At 41.2% G+C, this 16,437-nt stretch overlaps 1 protein-coding gene across 1 annotated transcript in view; it reads right to left on the bottom strand.

Moving 5' to 3' along the window:
• The window catches only part of gsg1l (gsg1-like), a 45,565-nt gene extending 37,044 nt beyond the window's left edge, over positions 1-8,521 (bottom strand). The window contains exon 1 of the mRNA XM_075453987.1: positions 8,233-8,521. Within this exon, the coding sequence (XP_075310102.1) occupies positions 8,233-8,521 (289 nt within the window). The remainder of the gene's footprint in view (positions 1-8,232) is intronic.
• Positions 8,522-16,437: the final 7,916 nt, after the last annotated feature.

Genomic DNA, 16,437 nt, shown 5'->3' with positions numbered 1-16,437 from the left:
GAAAATGTTCTTGGACGAGGCCCAATGAGCCCAAATACTTTCTGCTCTTTATGAGCGCTGAAATACACCAAAGTGCCACGAGGACCGAGGGAAAATGCATTCTGAATCATCTGCGAAAACACTGAGTTTCTGTAGGTCGTGATGATTAATAAAGGCGGGCGTGTCCGTCCAATTCAACCTGAAAGCATTTGGACCTTCAGCCCAACCCCAAAGGAACGAGCTTCCAAAGACGCAGACTGATAAATAATTGCTATGTGTTAAACCCTTTTAAGTGGAGATTTATTCCATATTCTCTCCATATTCAATTCAATTCATTTTTATTTATATAGCGCCAAATACAACAAATGTCATCTCAAGGAACTTAAATAATAAAGTCCAATTCAAGCCAATTGGAATTCAATTAATTATAATCATAATTATTTACAAAAGAGCCAATTCAAAAACAATTTCCTGGCTAAGGAAACCAACAGATTGCACCGAAAATATTCAGGATCCAGATGATGAAAAGCACTCAGCGCCGTCCTTTCCTGCCTGGGTATCCCAGGACCGGTCCAGCCGGCTGATGTTACTCGCTGTGAACCGGGACAAACGAGGAGTTTTCCCTCCCGTGGTTTTGTTCACCCTCCCTTTCTCCCTTTGAGGCAGGCTGTTGAGGAACACGTTCTGGCTAAAGACTGATTAAACCAGGCAATGATGAATTGCAGGTTGTAAACAAAGCTGCCACGCCAGCATGTTCACCTCAAACTGAACGCTTCAGCGTCTCAACAACAGAGTCTGTATCAAGATGGACGACATGACAGCTCAGAAATTAGGCCGAAGCAGTCACACTCTGGTAGCTAGGCTGGAAGAAAATGCCCAAAGTTTTGAGTTAATCAGGTTTTTTGTGTCATGAGTCTGATCGGTTTGTTCAGGATTAGTCTGTTCGTGTTGTAGAAAGAGAGTGTGAGACCAGGACTGACAGCTGTGATTGGCAGATGTCTGGAAGTGAATCTCTTCAGGATGATCTCTTTCTCTTTTATTCTTTTTTTCTAAAGTATTTTTTGGGCTTTTTGTGCCTTTATTGGATAGGACAGTGAAGCAGAGAGAGGGGGAACAACATGCAGCAAAGGCCCGTCCGATGCGGGACTCAAACAGGGGCCAGCAACAGCGAGGACTATAGCCTCTTGAACATGGGGCGCCTGCTCAACCCACTACGCCACGGACCACCCCACTTTATTTTATTCTTTGCTCTGATATAAAAACAGTAGGGCTGAGCAATTTTATCAATACTGCGATATGTGTCGATGTTTTGTTTCCCGATAAAGTATCGATTTTTTTCAGCTATGAATATCGAATTTGTTTGTTTGTTTTAAAGCAAATTTTATTGAAAAGTCCGACGTTACAATTAGTGAAAACACAGAACATTAACATAATACAATACAATGCCAGGGGGGGTCACATTATACAAAACGGTGATAAATGAGTTCATAAAAATGTTAAAAAGTGCACAGCTCTCACGTTTGTGACATGTTTGTTTGTTTCTGTTTGTCTGGAGGTGTTGTCCTTCCGGTTCAAAGGTTGGACCACTGGTCCAATCAGCAACGATTCATGTCAAAACACACACAAAAAAAAATCCCCCTTTTTTTTCAGAAAATTATGTAAGTATATCGAATCGATTCGAATCGTATCGTTGGCTGAATATCGTGTATCGTGAGATTAGTGTTTTGCGACAGCCCTAAAAAAGAGGTAAAACTTTTTTGTAAAGGTACGCTAACAGAGAGCAGCAGGGTGAAGTCAGAGCACAATGTAAATGTGAGTCAATTAAACTTTTCATCATGTCAGAATCCTCTATATCCTGCAGAGCAGAGGGTAGTTCACCTTCTACAGCATCGTCAGGTCATTTATACTGATTTTAAACAGTAAAACGATGCCACAAACCTGCGCTGAAATATAACCATTATATATATATATATATATATATATATATAAAAATATATAATATATAAAAAATATATATATAAATATATATTTATATATATATAAATATATAAAAAATGGCTGCACGGTGGTGTGGTGGTTAGCACCATTGCCTCACAGCAAGAAGGTTCCAGGTTCAACACCCAGCTGGGGCCTTTCTGTGTGGAGTTTGCATGTTCTCCCCGTGTATGCGTGGGTTCTCTCCGGGTACTCCGGCTTCCTCCCACTGTCCAAAAAATCATGCATGTTAGGTTGATTGGCATCTCTAAATTGTCCTTAGGAGTGAGTGTGAGCGTGCATGGTTGTTTGTCTCGTTTGTCTCTATGTGGCCCTGCGATGGACTGGCGGCCTGTCCAGGGTGTACCCCGCCTCTCGCCCATTGACCGCTGGGATAGGCTCCAGCCCGCCCGCGACCCGATCGACGGATTCAGCGGTATAGATAATGGATGGATGGATATATATATAAATATAAATATAGCTCAAACTCACCAAGAAAAACAGCAGCAATCTGACCACTTCGAGGCCAAATGGAAAATCCTCGAGAAATTTAAACATGCATGAGATTTTAAGTTTTGCAGATCTTGTTGATTCTAATTGTACAAAGTTATTTTTTAATAATATTTAAATGGAGTTGCTCCTCGGCACCATTTGTAAATACATAAATAAAAGCGCCCAGGCGTCAATTTCCGTGAACAAACTAAAACTTTGCAACTCGCCTCCCGACCGTCTCAGCTTCACTACTTTCATAAGGGACACGGAAACTTAAAATTTAAATAGTTAGTTAATTTGGTCAACTAAATATGAATAGACTCCAGCCACATGGTCACAGCCTCTCTTTAGACCAATAGTTCAGCCTTAAATACCCTTCTACTTGGTCTCTTCCATGATGTCATGAAGTACAAAGGCTATAAAACAGGAAGTGATTCCTTTATTCTACCTTTTGACCCTGGAACACAAGGTAAGTTCACAAATGACCAAACAGATGTTAATAAAGACGGTTAATTAAATAGTCTTGATTTAACAGATGTTGATGTATTTTAACTCTAAAAAGGATCAAGTAGGAAGTACAACCCAAACAAACCTGGGATGGTAAGTGTCCACTAACGCTAAAATACTTAAATTAAGACAGAATTAGGTTTGTCACAGTTTAAACTTCCATTCTGGGTATTCTGTTATAATCATGCTTCAGAGTATTTAGTTTAACTTGTTTTTCCCTTCTTGGTACAAATGTCACAAATTAGCACTGTTATACTTGCTGTTTTCAGCTTATCTTTGTACATTGTATCAGTCCCTATCAAATAAACCATAAATAAAGGAACAAATAATTTACATTTTGCAGCGAAATGGGTTGGAATATTTGTGATTCTCAATCATCCTCTGACGTTTCGCCACTTTAAGGCACCAAAAACTCTAATTCTTCCTCATAAACTTGTTTAATATTTGTCCATCACTGACTGTCTTGGTGGAGTAACCAATAAAAAATAAGCCGAGTTGATATTTTACTTGAATAAATTAGAGTAAAATGATGACCGCCTCTGCAATCTAATCTTTGCTTCCCAACAAATAAAGCAAACAACGACGTGTAGAGATATGAGGACCATAAATAAGGACTTTCTCTGTGGTCGTATTATAAAGTAATCAGAGTATCAATGTGGCAGCATCTCAGTTTCAAAGCATCCATCAGCTGCCTCAACAAAAAACTAAGATTCAGAGCAAATTAAAGGCAAGAAGCACTATAAATTAATCAAATTACATAATCAGAGAAAAGTTTGTGGTAAAGTTCGTGTGTTTTCTGACACACGAACGCACACGGGATCGCTCATCACATCCGAGGTGATGTTTCATGCACAAGGATTCCACCCGGACGTGTAAACAACATATAAACAAGTAAAAAATGTACACTTGTTTTATCAAGACGGCCGTCATCAAATACTTTGAGTTTGTTCCAACTCCGTGAAACGTTGAGTTAAGCTGCTCGAGTTCATCGGCACCAGAGAAAGGCAAAAGTTCGTGAAAGACACCGGATGCAAAACATCTGGGAAAAGTCGGCATTGGGTGTAGAAAATACAGGATTCCTGATAGAAACACATTAACACATTCATAACCTGATTAATTTCTCTCAGCGTAAACATCTTATTAATTTAATGTACAGCTGAGACGAGCCGACGCTGATACGAATCTTGTTTTTAATCAATCTTACAGCCAAAAGACAGGATTTATTCTCTGAAATGTATCACCTGAGGTCTATTACAGGTGACGTTTATGTGATTAAAAATGGATATTCTTACATTTCTTTTGTTTTCTCTGCTTAATCTTTAAGAGTTCAGATTATATGTGGAAAAAAATCTCAAATTTGTGTCTGACGTGAAGAAGAATCCTGCTTTGTGGTCAGGAGAGACAGAAACTCTGAAAAACAGATTATTTATCTTTAAAATTAAAGCAAAATCTATCCTCAACAATGATGCAAAGGCACACAAATAACACACAATGCTTCTATGGATAAAAATGTAAATAAAGACACCTGATCTGTCATGTTTAAGACATTTTTTACTGTAAAGACCAGCACAAAGCTACAGGCTTCTCTTTGAAAATAGACAGCAGTACAATGGATGTTATGTCCTCTCTGGAACTGCTTCTCTCCTCATTTCATTGTTTTATGTCTTCTCAAGTAAAATTCAGAGGGCCGTGGTTTAAAGCTTTAACTGAGGAACACACTTGAGCTGCTAAATGTGTCACTTAATCAATTTATCTGCATTAAGATGAAGGACATTAAATCTCAATTAACTTTGTTCTTTTAACGCCTTAAAACCTGGTTCGGTTTAATAAATAATGGATTTACTCATTTCTAATACATAATATAGGTTTGGTTAATTAAATGGTAAATGGCTCAGGTGACCCTGAAACATCCCATAGTTCTGCTGCTATGGGGGAGCTCCCATGATGCACCTCTCCTATATTTTGAACACCTCGGGACTCGAAACTGTAAATTGTGTTTTTATAGATTGTGACTACAGAACGAATATATATTCCAGACCCTCTCTCGGAAGTTGTTTTGAGCATGTTTGTGTGTGTTAAATGTTCTTGAATATCTAAGTACTATATTTCTGTAATGAATGTTGAAACTCTGTTTCAGAGGGTTGGAAGTTTTTCACTGCATATTTGAAAAGCATTATTCCAGATCTGTACTACAAAAGTAATGGGACACCTGCCAGCTTCTGCTTTTGTTAAGCTTCTACATTCTCAGTTTTTATTTACATTGTCAGAAAGGTGATAATTTGACTTTATTTTTATCACTGAAGTTGTGGTGGATGGTGCTGGTCTACCATTATAGTGCATTATGTTGACAATGTACCTAATATTTTGTCCCAATAGTGTATATTGGATGCAGTGTCTGTTCATGTCAGTCATGCCAATGTTTAACTTATGGCTGCCCCATAAAAGTTTGGGCAATTCAATCCACAATAGTAGTGGATTTACTTTGACTGTTCTTGTTAAACTGTTTAAAATGAAAAATAAACAGTTTAATTGCATTGTAATTTAGTTGTGTGATATGTGATAAATATATATTAAATGCATAGAGTATTGTTTAAATTTATTTGGTAACATTTATCAAAAGAATAATGGCAATGATTACCTAATTTTAGTGAGTAATGTAACGTAACGCAACCAAGTAAATTAAAATGTCAGGCACAAGAAAATAATTAAAATCTACTAAATTACTTCATAACAGCAAATACTACAGATATATAAAATTTTGAGTAAAATGATGTTCCTGCCTATGAAAAACAAGTAGACTTTACTTAATTTATTTAAATAAATATAACTTAAAACATAGATGTAATTACGTAAATGTTACTTAATATCTTCACAACTGTTATGTTTTATGGTAAGTAAAATTTACTTGATATTGCAGCATTAAATTTTACTTAAATCATTTGAGTGCAGATACTTACAGAGGGTTTTTTAAGTAAATCTTATGAGTTATTTTTTTCAGTGTACATGGCTTGAATTGGACTGTATCTTTGGAGTGGCCTGAGATTATTTGGTCAATTTAACGACAATATAATAATATAAATACATAAAGCCACAATAGTTGTCTTTCTATTCTCTCATGAAGCAAATCTGAAGCGATCTTCTGGAGGCCGCACAGTGTGTTGGTGATGGTAATAATTCAGCAGAAGAAGTAGTCCAACTTATATCATAGCTGGGAAGATGTCGCTCAGTCATGTGTGAGTTTATTATTTTGCAGCTCAGACTGGAAACAGCTGCTGAGTCATTTTCCAATCTTTTTACAAGGTCGGATTCAATTCCCAAAGCTGTTTCCATTCCCCAAATGAAAAACAACCACAGCCTTCTGTAGCAATACGAGTATTTCTGTGTTCTCTTAACTCCGTTCCAGTGGTTTTTTTACCGCTATCGCCCCTTCACACCTTATCGCTCTTCCTTTATTAGCTCCCTCTGGAGCAGAAATCTGGTAAATAAGGTAAACATACAGGTCCTGGACATCGGGACGGGTCAACAGCAGCTTTTAACTTGTGTTAAAACACGACTTCTACCTTTTTATCAGAGCACAGAAAGATAACCGACACTTAAATACTTCATCACACGAGGACTAAACAACAGAAACAGTTCGGAAAACAGACCCTGACAAATTCCCTGTTCTTCGGTTTAAAGAAATATAAAATATCTAATAAACTGGAGACAGAACAAAGATTGTTTCTAAGTGTTTTCCTTTACAATAAGCACATTATTTGGACTCGTTCATTGAAACGTGAACAAAACTAATGACTAAAGAATAAATATAAATCTCTGCTAAATTAAGGATTTATCTGAATCCCACAAACCAAAGTAAAAGTCAAAAGAGATTCAGTTAACTTGAATGTATTCAGAGAATATCAGAAAACAGTGTTTTGTTGGCATCTGGAGCCAAAGACAGTTTGCCTGGTTTATTCTTTATGAAATAAAGATGCCAAAGAATCTGCTGACAACAAACACTAAAAAACGAAAGAAGAACAAATAGCACTTTTACTCTCATTAGTTTTGGTCAGAGGTGGGTAGTAACGAGTTACATTTACTCAAGTATGTTTTCTAAATAATCATACTTCTAGGAGTAGTTTTAAATCTCTATACTTTTTACTTTTCCTTGAGTAGATGTGTGCAGCAGAAGCTGTCCTCTTACTCTGCTACATTAGGCTACAATGAGCTGGTTACTTTTCTTCTTACCTCTTTGGTATTCTACGCCTCATTATTTTTATCCCCCCGCGTACGCCTCATTTTAATGTTTTATTCTGACAGAGAGAGAGACTTCCGCCAAAGGCTCTACCACCTGACTGTGTTCCACCAATCAGACGCAGCCGTGCGGTCTGGTCACGTGACCGTACTCGATCTCAGCGGCGGGACGGGTTAGCTTTAGCATTAGCAGTCGTAGCAAACAAAGAAAGAAACAGATGAAAAATGTCAGAACCAACGGTGGGAAATGAAGACGCAGACGAGGCCTCATACTGAAAGCATGTTTACCTTACAAAGAGTGAGAAACAGCAGCTACATTATGTGTCTTCTGTGGCAACCAAAACAAACGCACATTTCAGCAGAAACTCAACATCTAACTTGAGGAAACATGTAGCGCTAAGTTTCCTAAACTCGTTTTCCCCCCATGGATAGGTGAATGTTTGTTTTTTAGGTTCCATATGGGTTACATATGTTTTAAACATTTCCTAAGTCTCTTTTATTTTTTATTGAAGTTCTTGAATTTACCTGGATTATTTTAATTTAAGCTATTTTGTAATTAATGAATTCATTTTAATTTATTTTATCAATTGGATGAACTCTAATTTGCCTAAAGATGACTATTTAGTATTTTTGTCTGTCTGATTGAGTTCTTGTGTTAACAAATAAATCAGACGTTACTCAACAGTTACTCAGTACTTGAGTAGTTTTTTCACCTCTTACTCAAGTAATTATTTGGATTACTACTTTTTACTTTTACTTGAGCACAATTTTTGGCTGCTCTACCCACCTCTGGTTTTGGTTTTACGCACAGAAATGTGCGTGTTTTGCGTGCGTAAAAACGGCACGTCTGACCTGTTAGATTCATGACTGCAGCCAAGCATGAACAAAGTAAAACTTATGGAGAGAGTTAAGCTCCCGAACCGTTTAGAATTAAAACACACAACAGAATCGCTGCTGGTTCTGGTCCCGGAGGCGCTCAGGAAAGGTTGGGTTCTGATCAAACCTCTTTCCCCGCAGACATGTGACCCCACGGAGTGTCGCACCCACCTGTTCCGTGGATGTTCTCCTCGCAGGAGTACCAGATGCCGGTGTGGAACCGGCGGAAGAGGAAGCGGTCGTCCCCGGTCTCCCAGCTGTAGTGCACCTTGTTCTGGTCCGTCTCGTTCACGCCGTAGTCGATGCAGTTGTGGCGCCGCTGCTTGCTGCAGTTTGGCTTCGGCACGCGCTGGGTGCCCTCGCACCAGTACGTCGTGATGAAGGCGGTGGTGGAGAACAACAGAGCCACGAGGTTCAAAGCCACCGACAGCAGCGCGCGACATTTCCGCGTCGTCTTCATGATGTCGGAGCGAGCAGAAAGTTTATCCAAGGAGCGGAGAGGCTGCAGCGGTCAGTGGGGGGCATGATCCGGCGGAGGCGCACACAAGAGTTACGCGCGTCTCCTCCCGAGGCACGTGACGGGTGTCCAGACCACAGAGAGCAGAGATCAATAAATCTATATTTATTTATATAAATACCTTCCATCCACTCAGGTATCACACCTTTACACCTTCCAGTTAGAGAAGGAGAGCTGCTCACCGTCAGAGAGCCGCGCGCGGAGTGGAGTGAGGGACCGTGATGCTGAGCGGAGCGTCCTCCTCTCTGTGCGCGCGCCGTGCGTCATCATCGTCACCGGACGGGAACCCATCACCTGCACCTGTTCAACACCTCAGCGATGATTAGCTTTCACCTTCTGACAAGTGCAGCCAGTCTCAGATGGAGTTTATTATCATGGAAGATAAAGGAGAGAACTTTCAAGTCTTCAGACATGCTTGAAAAAAAAATTCAAACTGATTCTGACTCCTCTCCAACATAAAAACAAAGTGCAAAAAACACATTTTTGGTAACTCATGTTTTTAACAGTATTTTTTCATGTCCATCCCAATGGACGCCACGATAACATGGGCATAAAATGTCATAAAAACTAGGGCTGGGCGAGTTAACTTGTTATTATCGCGTTAACTCGCTAATTATTTAACGCCGATAAATATTTTATCGCGCATTAACACAGTTTTTTTTATTATTATTATTTTTTAATTTATTTTTAATTTATTTTATTATTGTAAAAGTCTGTTGCTCACAGGCTTTTATTCTGTAAAAGTCTGCTGCTGTCTGCTGTGGAACAGGAAAAGAAAGTAATCGGCGGATCCACCAAACATGGAGAAGGGTACGGAACTTTTACTCGGCCATTTTCATTTTAAAGTTCTTCCAGACGGCGGAGTCGACAGAACCAAAGTCATCTGTAAACACTGCCAAGTTGAATTGTCTTCTCAGCGTAGTAGTTCCAGTCTAAAATATCACTCAAAGGCCCCACTCTGTGGAACCAGCTGCCAGTTTGGGAGGCAGAGCCTTCAGTTATCAGGCCCCTCTCTGAGGAACCAGCTGCCAGTTTGGGAGGCAGAGCCTTCAGTTATCAGGCCCCTCTCTGTGGGACCAGCTGCCAGTTTGGGAGGCAGAGCCTTCAGTTATCAGGCCCCTCTCTGTGGAACCAGCTGCCAGTTTGGGAGGCAGAGCCTTCAGTTATCAGGCCCCTCTCTGTGGAACCAGCTGCCAGTTTGGGGGGCAGAGCCTTCAGTTATCAGGCCCCTCTCTGAGGAACCAGCTGCCAGTTTGGGAGGCAGAGCCTTCAGTTATCAGGCCCCTCTCTGAGGAACCAGCTGCCAGTTTGGGAGGCAGAGCCTTCAGTTATCAGGCCCCTCTCTGTGGAACCAGCTGCCAGTTTGGGAGGCAGAGCCTTCAGTTATCAGGCCCCTCTCTGTGGAACCAGCTGCCAGCCTGAAAATAATAATATGAAGTTTTCTTCTGCATGATCCACAGTGTGATTAGACTAGAATCTACCAATAGCTAGAATAATATTATATCTATTAACGACAAAAAAAAAAGTTTGTTAACTTTGTTTTATTCTCATCTAATAAGGTGAAAATACTGTTTTGTGGGAATGTTTAGCCGCTATATATTATTCAAGAAAGGCCACCGTTGTATTCAGAGTTGATAATCTTATGTCAAATGTAATAATGTGTTATTTTAACGGCTCTTTGGTACTAATCCATGTGGATTACCGTTGCAGGACTTTTACATTTAACTGAGTATTTTTACATTTCCATATAGTTACCTTTAGTTACGTAAAGGACCTCGATGCTTTCTCCATCGCTGCTTGCTCGGCAACCTTGGAAATAATGAGGCCAGCTGTGTTTTTAAGATGAACATCGGTTGAATGTGTCAAAGTTGGTCAACTCATCCATCCGCAGCAGCACCCCGCCATCACCTTACTTACCCCTTTACTGCTGTCGTACTTTCAATGTCACAATAAAACACCTTTATGGAGGTCATGGAAAGCGGCTTTCACAAACAACCTACAGGGTCATTTTTTATTGACTTTATTTACTTTATGGGCGGGCGGGCTTGTTCATTTCTGTGGCTAAAATTGCCATTACCAACAGTTATGAGTTATAAATCACACGTTTGGTTTGTTTGACTCTGCCGGTGCCATCCCGGGCTTTTTTTTTTACTTACTTTTTTATTTCATGTGCTTAACATTCTCCATTAGTTTAAATCCTACAGGGAAAATCCTGAAAAAACAAGCTTTGCCTTCAAATCAATAAATCAGATTAAGACAAAGATGAATGAGATGAGTAACTCATCTCATTTCATCTCAGGTCCAAAGCTCTCGGGCTATAAAAGACGAGCTTTACATTACATTACATTACACTTAGCTGACGCTTTTTATGAGCTGGACATGTTCTCTGTTATTTGTTTTTTTTTGCAGGATTCAATGAATATGTAGAAACTGACAGTCCCTCTTTATTGATCGGCCAGCAGGGATCTCACATCTCCAGGCATGAAAATCACCGGTGACAAGGCCGCTCACTGCCCTGATCCATCACCGCTCACTTTATGGCTCCCACCTTCAGATCAATGCGGCCTCCATGTGTGTGAGCGTGTGCTTTCCATGTGATTCATGGCAGGTCAGTCGGATTCAGAGCGACAAACTACCCCAGGAGTCAATGAACAGAACAGGAAATAATACTGTTGGATTTATCTGCTATTTAACTCTGAACTCTTGAAATATTAATGTAGCTCGTACAGTCTCATTGTTTTATTACAGCAACAACAGTTCAAACAATGTTCAGACTGTGGTTTGACCTGCTGGTAAAAGGTTGGGCCTCCTTTGGCCTTCAGAGCTGCCTTAATTCTTCATCCTTTCAACAAGGTGTTGGAAGCATTCCTCAGAGGTTCTGCTCCATGTTGACATGACAGCATCAGGGCAGCTGCTGCAGATGTGTCGGCTGCACATCTGTGATGAGAATCTCCCGTTCCAGCACATCCCAAAGCTGCTCTGTGGGACTGAGATCTGGTGACTGTGGAGGCCGTTGGCACAGGTGGTCCTGGCTCGATTTACGCCCTGGGCGAACCATCCCTTACCCCGGCGCCAACACAGCAACATATTATATTATTCGTATTATTTAATCATATATAATCTTAAATACAAAAAGGTACAAAAAGAACTGAGAAAAAACACGATAAATAAATGAAATACAGAATATCAGAATCAGAATCGCTTTTTATTGCCAGGTATGTGGACACACACGAGGAATTTGACTCCGGTTACACCTCACTCTCTTTAGTGCAACAATTACAAAAAAATAGACAAAAAATAGTCATAGAACAAGATTAAATCAGAAGTGCAAATCGGTGCATGGTGCAAGGATGAAACACTGAAGTCCGGTTTTAGCTGTTTAACACAGAGACAGCCTGAGGGAAGAAGCTGTTCCTGTGTCTTGTTGTTTTGGCGTACAGAGTTCTGTAGCGCCTTGCAGAAGGGAGGAGTTTAAACGGTTTGTGTCCAGGGTGTGATGGGTCTGCAGAGATGTAACCTGCCCGTTTCCTGACTCTGGACAGGTACAGATCCTGGATGGAGGGCAGGCTGACACCAATAATCTTCTCTGCAGACCTTATTGTCCGTTGCAGTCTGTTCTTTTCCTGTTTGGTGGTTGATCCGAACCAAACGGTGATGGATGAACAGAGAACAGACTGAACAATGGCGGTGTAAAACTGGATCAGCAGCTCCTTAGGTAGGTCGAGCTTCCTGAGCTGCCGCAGGAAGTACAACCTCTGCTGGGCCTTTTTGATGGTAGTGACTGTGTTGGTCTCCCACTTCAGGTCCTGAGAGATTGTGGGGCCCAGAAACCTGAAGGATTCCACAGCAGACACTGCGTTGTTGGTGATGGTGATGGGTGGCAGAGTGGGGGGGCTTCTCCTAAAGTCCACTGTCATCTCCATTGTTTTTAGCGTGTTCAGCTCCAGATTGTTCTGACCACACCAGCAGACCAGCCGTTCAACCTCCCGTCTGTATGCAGACTCGTCACCGTCCCGGATGAGGCCGATGACCGTTGTGTCATCTGCAAACTTCAGGAGTTTAACAGACGGGTCTCTTGAGGTGCAGTCGTTGGTGTAAAGGGAGAAGAGCAGTGGGGAGAGCACACACCCCTGGGGGGCGCCTGTGCTGATGGTCCGGGTGCTGGATGTGATGCTCCTCAGCCTCACCTGCTGCTTCCTGTCAGTCAGGAAGTTTGTGATCCACTGACAGGTGGAGGAGGGCACAGTGAGCTGGGTGAGTTTGGTGCGGAGGATGGCTGGGACGATGGTGTTGAACGCCGAACTGAAGTCGACAAACAGGATCCTGGCGTACGTCCCTGCAGAGTCGAGGTGTTGCAGGATGTAGTGCAGTCCCATGTTAACGGCATCATCCGCTGACCTGTTCGCTCGGTAGGCGAACTGCAGGGGGTCCAGCAGGGGGTCTGTAATGTCCTTCAGGTACCCCGACACCAGTCTCTCATATATAAATATAATAAAAATATAATATAAATATCAATCACAAATCCTTAAATAACCTCAAAATAAAATAAAATAATTCTAGTTCAGCAAAACTAAAAATCAAACACAGTCGTGGCTAATAGCAACATATTAGCAAGAGGCTAACAGATAGCATGTAGCCTACGTCACTCATAGAAATCTGCGTCCCTTTATCTTTTGCCCGTTTCTCTTCTTCTTCTCTTCTCTTTCTAAACTGAAGGTATATGGGTCTATGTTCATTTTAGGAATGAAATACAGTTATTTTGGATTGGACGCACTTTGTGTTGTGGGGCCTGGGATCAGTCTATCTCCCCTCTTGCCTCTTCTGACACACACAACCTCCACTCCACTAACTTGACATGGAAATGAGCGGTAGTCTAGAAAAAACTGGCAAGTTTTTAAGAAAAAATTTGAGGGCGCTTGTGCGCCCTGGGCGGTCGCCCACATTGTTCAAGCAAAAACCGGCATTGACCATTGGAGTACAGGAAACTCATTGTTCATGTTCAAGAAACCAGATTGAGATGATCTGAGCTCTGTGACCTGGTGCAGAATCCTGCTGGAAGTAGCATCAGAAGATGGCTCATAAAGGGATGAACATGGTCAGCAGCAACACTCAGGCAGGCTGCAGCATTTAAACGGTGCTCAGTTGGTACTAAGGGGCCCAAAGTGGGCCAATAACATATCCCCCACACCATTACACCAGCAGCAGCCTGAACCGTTGATGCAAGGCAGGATGGATCCATGCTTTCATTACATTACATTACATTACGGTCATTCTGCAGACGCTTTTATCCAAAGCGACTTACAATAAGTGTGTTCCACATGGGTGGGCAAAAGAACTTCAGGCCACAAGAAATCATAAGTGCGTTTCCTTCCAAAACCAAACAGCTAAGAGCAGAACTAGTGCTAGAGTAAGTGAGATAAGTTAGGTACCGAGACAAATGGGAAGACAATTTAGAAAACAAAGACAATTTAGGAAACAAATAAGTGCGTAAGGAGCTGGGACAAAGCAGGTGATGTCCTCAGAGGGCGGATCTGGGTAGTGTTTCCTGCAGATGGTTTGCAGCCTGCGGCCAAAGATGGGCAGCGACTCAGCTGTCCTGACATCAGTCGGAGATCGTTCCACCATCGGGGGGCCAGAGCAGAGAAAAGCCGTGACCGTGTGGATGGTGCGCAGGGACCCTTTCCCTGAATTCACCCTCTCCGTTGCCACGTTACGCCACGGCACGCCAAGTGTTTTTTATGTCATGTCATGTCTTTTGTTTAGTTTTTCTCGTCACAGTTATATCCATGTTTTTGATCCCACAGTTTAGTGTCATCATCCGGCGCAGCCGTGCCCTGTTTTGTCTTTTGTTTTTCAGGTCCTGATGTGTCAGCAGGACCTGGAAAAACTAGTCCATGCATTCATCTCCAGTCGGCTTGATTACTGTAACAGCATCTTTACAGGTCTACCTAAAAAGTCAGTTCGACACCTACAGCTTATTCAGAACTCTGAGTCCTCACTGAGACCAGAAAAGTGGACGCCATCAGTCCAGCTCTGAGGTCTTTACACCGGCTGCCTGTCCATCAGAGGATAGACTTTAAAGTTCTGATGCTGACCCAGTATGAACCTTCCAGACCCCTCAGCTCATCTGGATCCGGTCTTCTATCAGTTCCCAGAGTCAGAACCAGACATGGAGGAGCTGCATTCAGCTTCTATGCTCCACATGTCTGGAACAAACTCCCAGAAAGCCTCAGATCAGCTGGAACACTCAGTGTGTTTAAGACACACCTATTTTCAGCTGCGTTTGAATAAAGCTCAAAACTTAATCACATTTTAACTACTGATTTTATCCATTGTTCTTATTTCTTTCTTTTTGGTTAAAATTTAAATCATGCTTTTTATTTCTACTGTTTTAATGTCTCCGTAAAGCACTTTGAATCGCCTTGTAGATGAATTGTGCCGTACAAATAAACTTGCCTTGCCTTGCCTTTTGTGGTTTTGTTATAAAACCAAGTTTGCTTTTCTACCTCTGAAGTCCACATCTGTGTCCTGCCAACCCATACTCTGACAATTACAAGATCTGTCAAAATTAATTAGTTGTAAATATGCACACATCCGTTAACGAGTTAAATTTTACATTTCTAGAATGATAACAACAACACGGCAGCTCTGAGCTAACACTGCAATAGAACGCGTTCATTCATTCATTGGTCTTAAAGTATCGGTGAAATAAAGACAGATAATGCCTTATTCAGAGGCTGTATTGTCTCTGCCCTGTTCTCTCCCGTTATATATGGATATACGCCGATCTCCAGTGATCTAAATATCTTCAGAAGGACGCCGACTTTCACCAAACTGTTATCGGTGAGTAGATGAACGTGTTTTATGCCAGAAATAAGGTCCAGGTTTAAAAAAAAAAAAAGAACTTCCCCTTTAACAGGTCATTAACCAGGTGTACCTAATAAAGTGGCCGGTGAGTGTATATTCAGATGTGTTTATCTTATAGGGTCATTGGGTTTTATAAGTTAATATATAGTTATTGTAATAAACGTGTTTCATTGAAACTCATTAAAAAAGATTCACATTTGGTTATGAAGAGTAGAAATCCTGAACTTAGAAGTCATCCTCAGAGCAAGCAGGAATACAATACAAACCTGTTCCCTGATGCACATTTTAACATTTGAACTATTATCCCAAAACCAATGATTAACCGTATTAAATCACATGTATTAACACAGCTCACTTTGCTTTACCAGATCAGCTGGTGTGACCATTTTTGCCCCTTTCTGGGGTTGCTGCACATTTAAATGTATAAATAAATTCAAGCTTTGACGTCACATAATGGTTAACAATTCAATAAAGATGAACAATTCCACCACCCGAAGCTCATCAAACAGGTTGAATTGGTGAGAAAGTGGTACCATTTTGCTTTTACCTTGGTGTATAAATTGGTTTCTTTTAGCTGTGAATCAGTCTCTCTGTGGCCACTGCGTCCCTCTCCTGGCTTCAAATGCACTTTGTTGGATAGATTCCCCTAATAATATTTCCCATTGGATATATGGGACCATCTGTGGGTTTGCCACAGCTTTGTTTGCAGCCTGAATTAAATTACTGCACCAGCAAGTGGATCACGACGTCAGAGTTAACACAGCTCGCTGCAGCAGCAGGTAACGCAATATGCCCCAGGCGGCAACAACAACAACAACACACCCCTGCTCTATACACACCGCTCTAAACTCATCTTCCAGTGTGAGTTCGAGATTGAAATGCCTGGAACTCCAAACCTGACTTTTAGAAAGTTTAGTTTTTCTATCTCCAGAGGTTTTGGAGAAACTTTTGCAGAGGACAGTGGTCAGAAAAACGTGGGTTTCCTTAAAGGA

Source organism: Odontesthes bonariensis, chromosome 21 (assembly GCF_027942865.1).
Source record: "Odontesthes bonariensis isolate fOdoBon6 chromosome 21, fOdoBon6.hap1, whole genome shotgun sequence".
Taxonomy (NCBI): domain Eukaryota; kingdom Metazoa; phylum Chordata; class Actinopteri; order Atheriniformes; family Atherinopsidae; genus Odontesthes; species Odontesthes bonariensis.
This window is presented reverse-complemented; position numbering and strand designations above follow the sequence as displayed.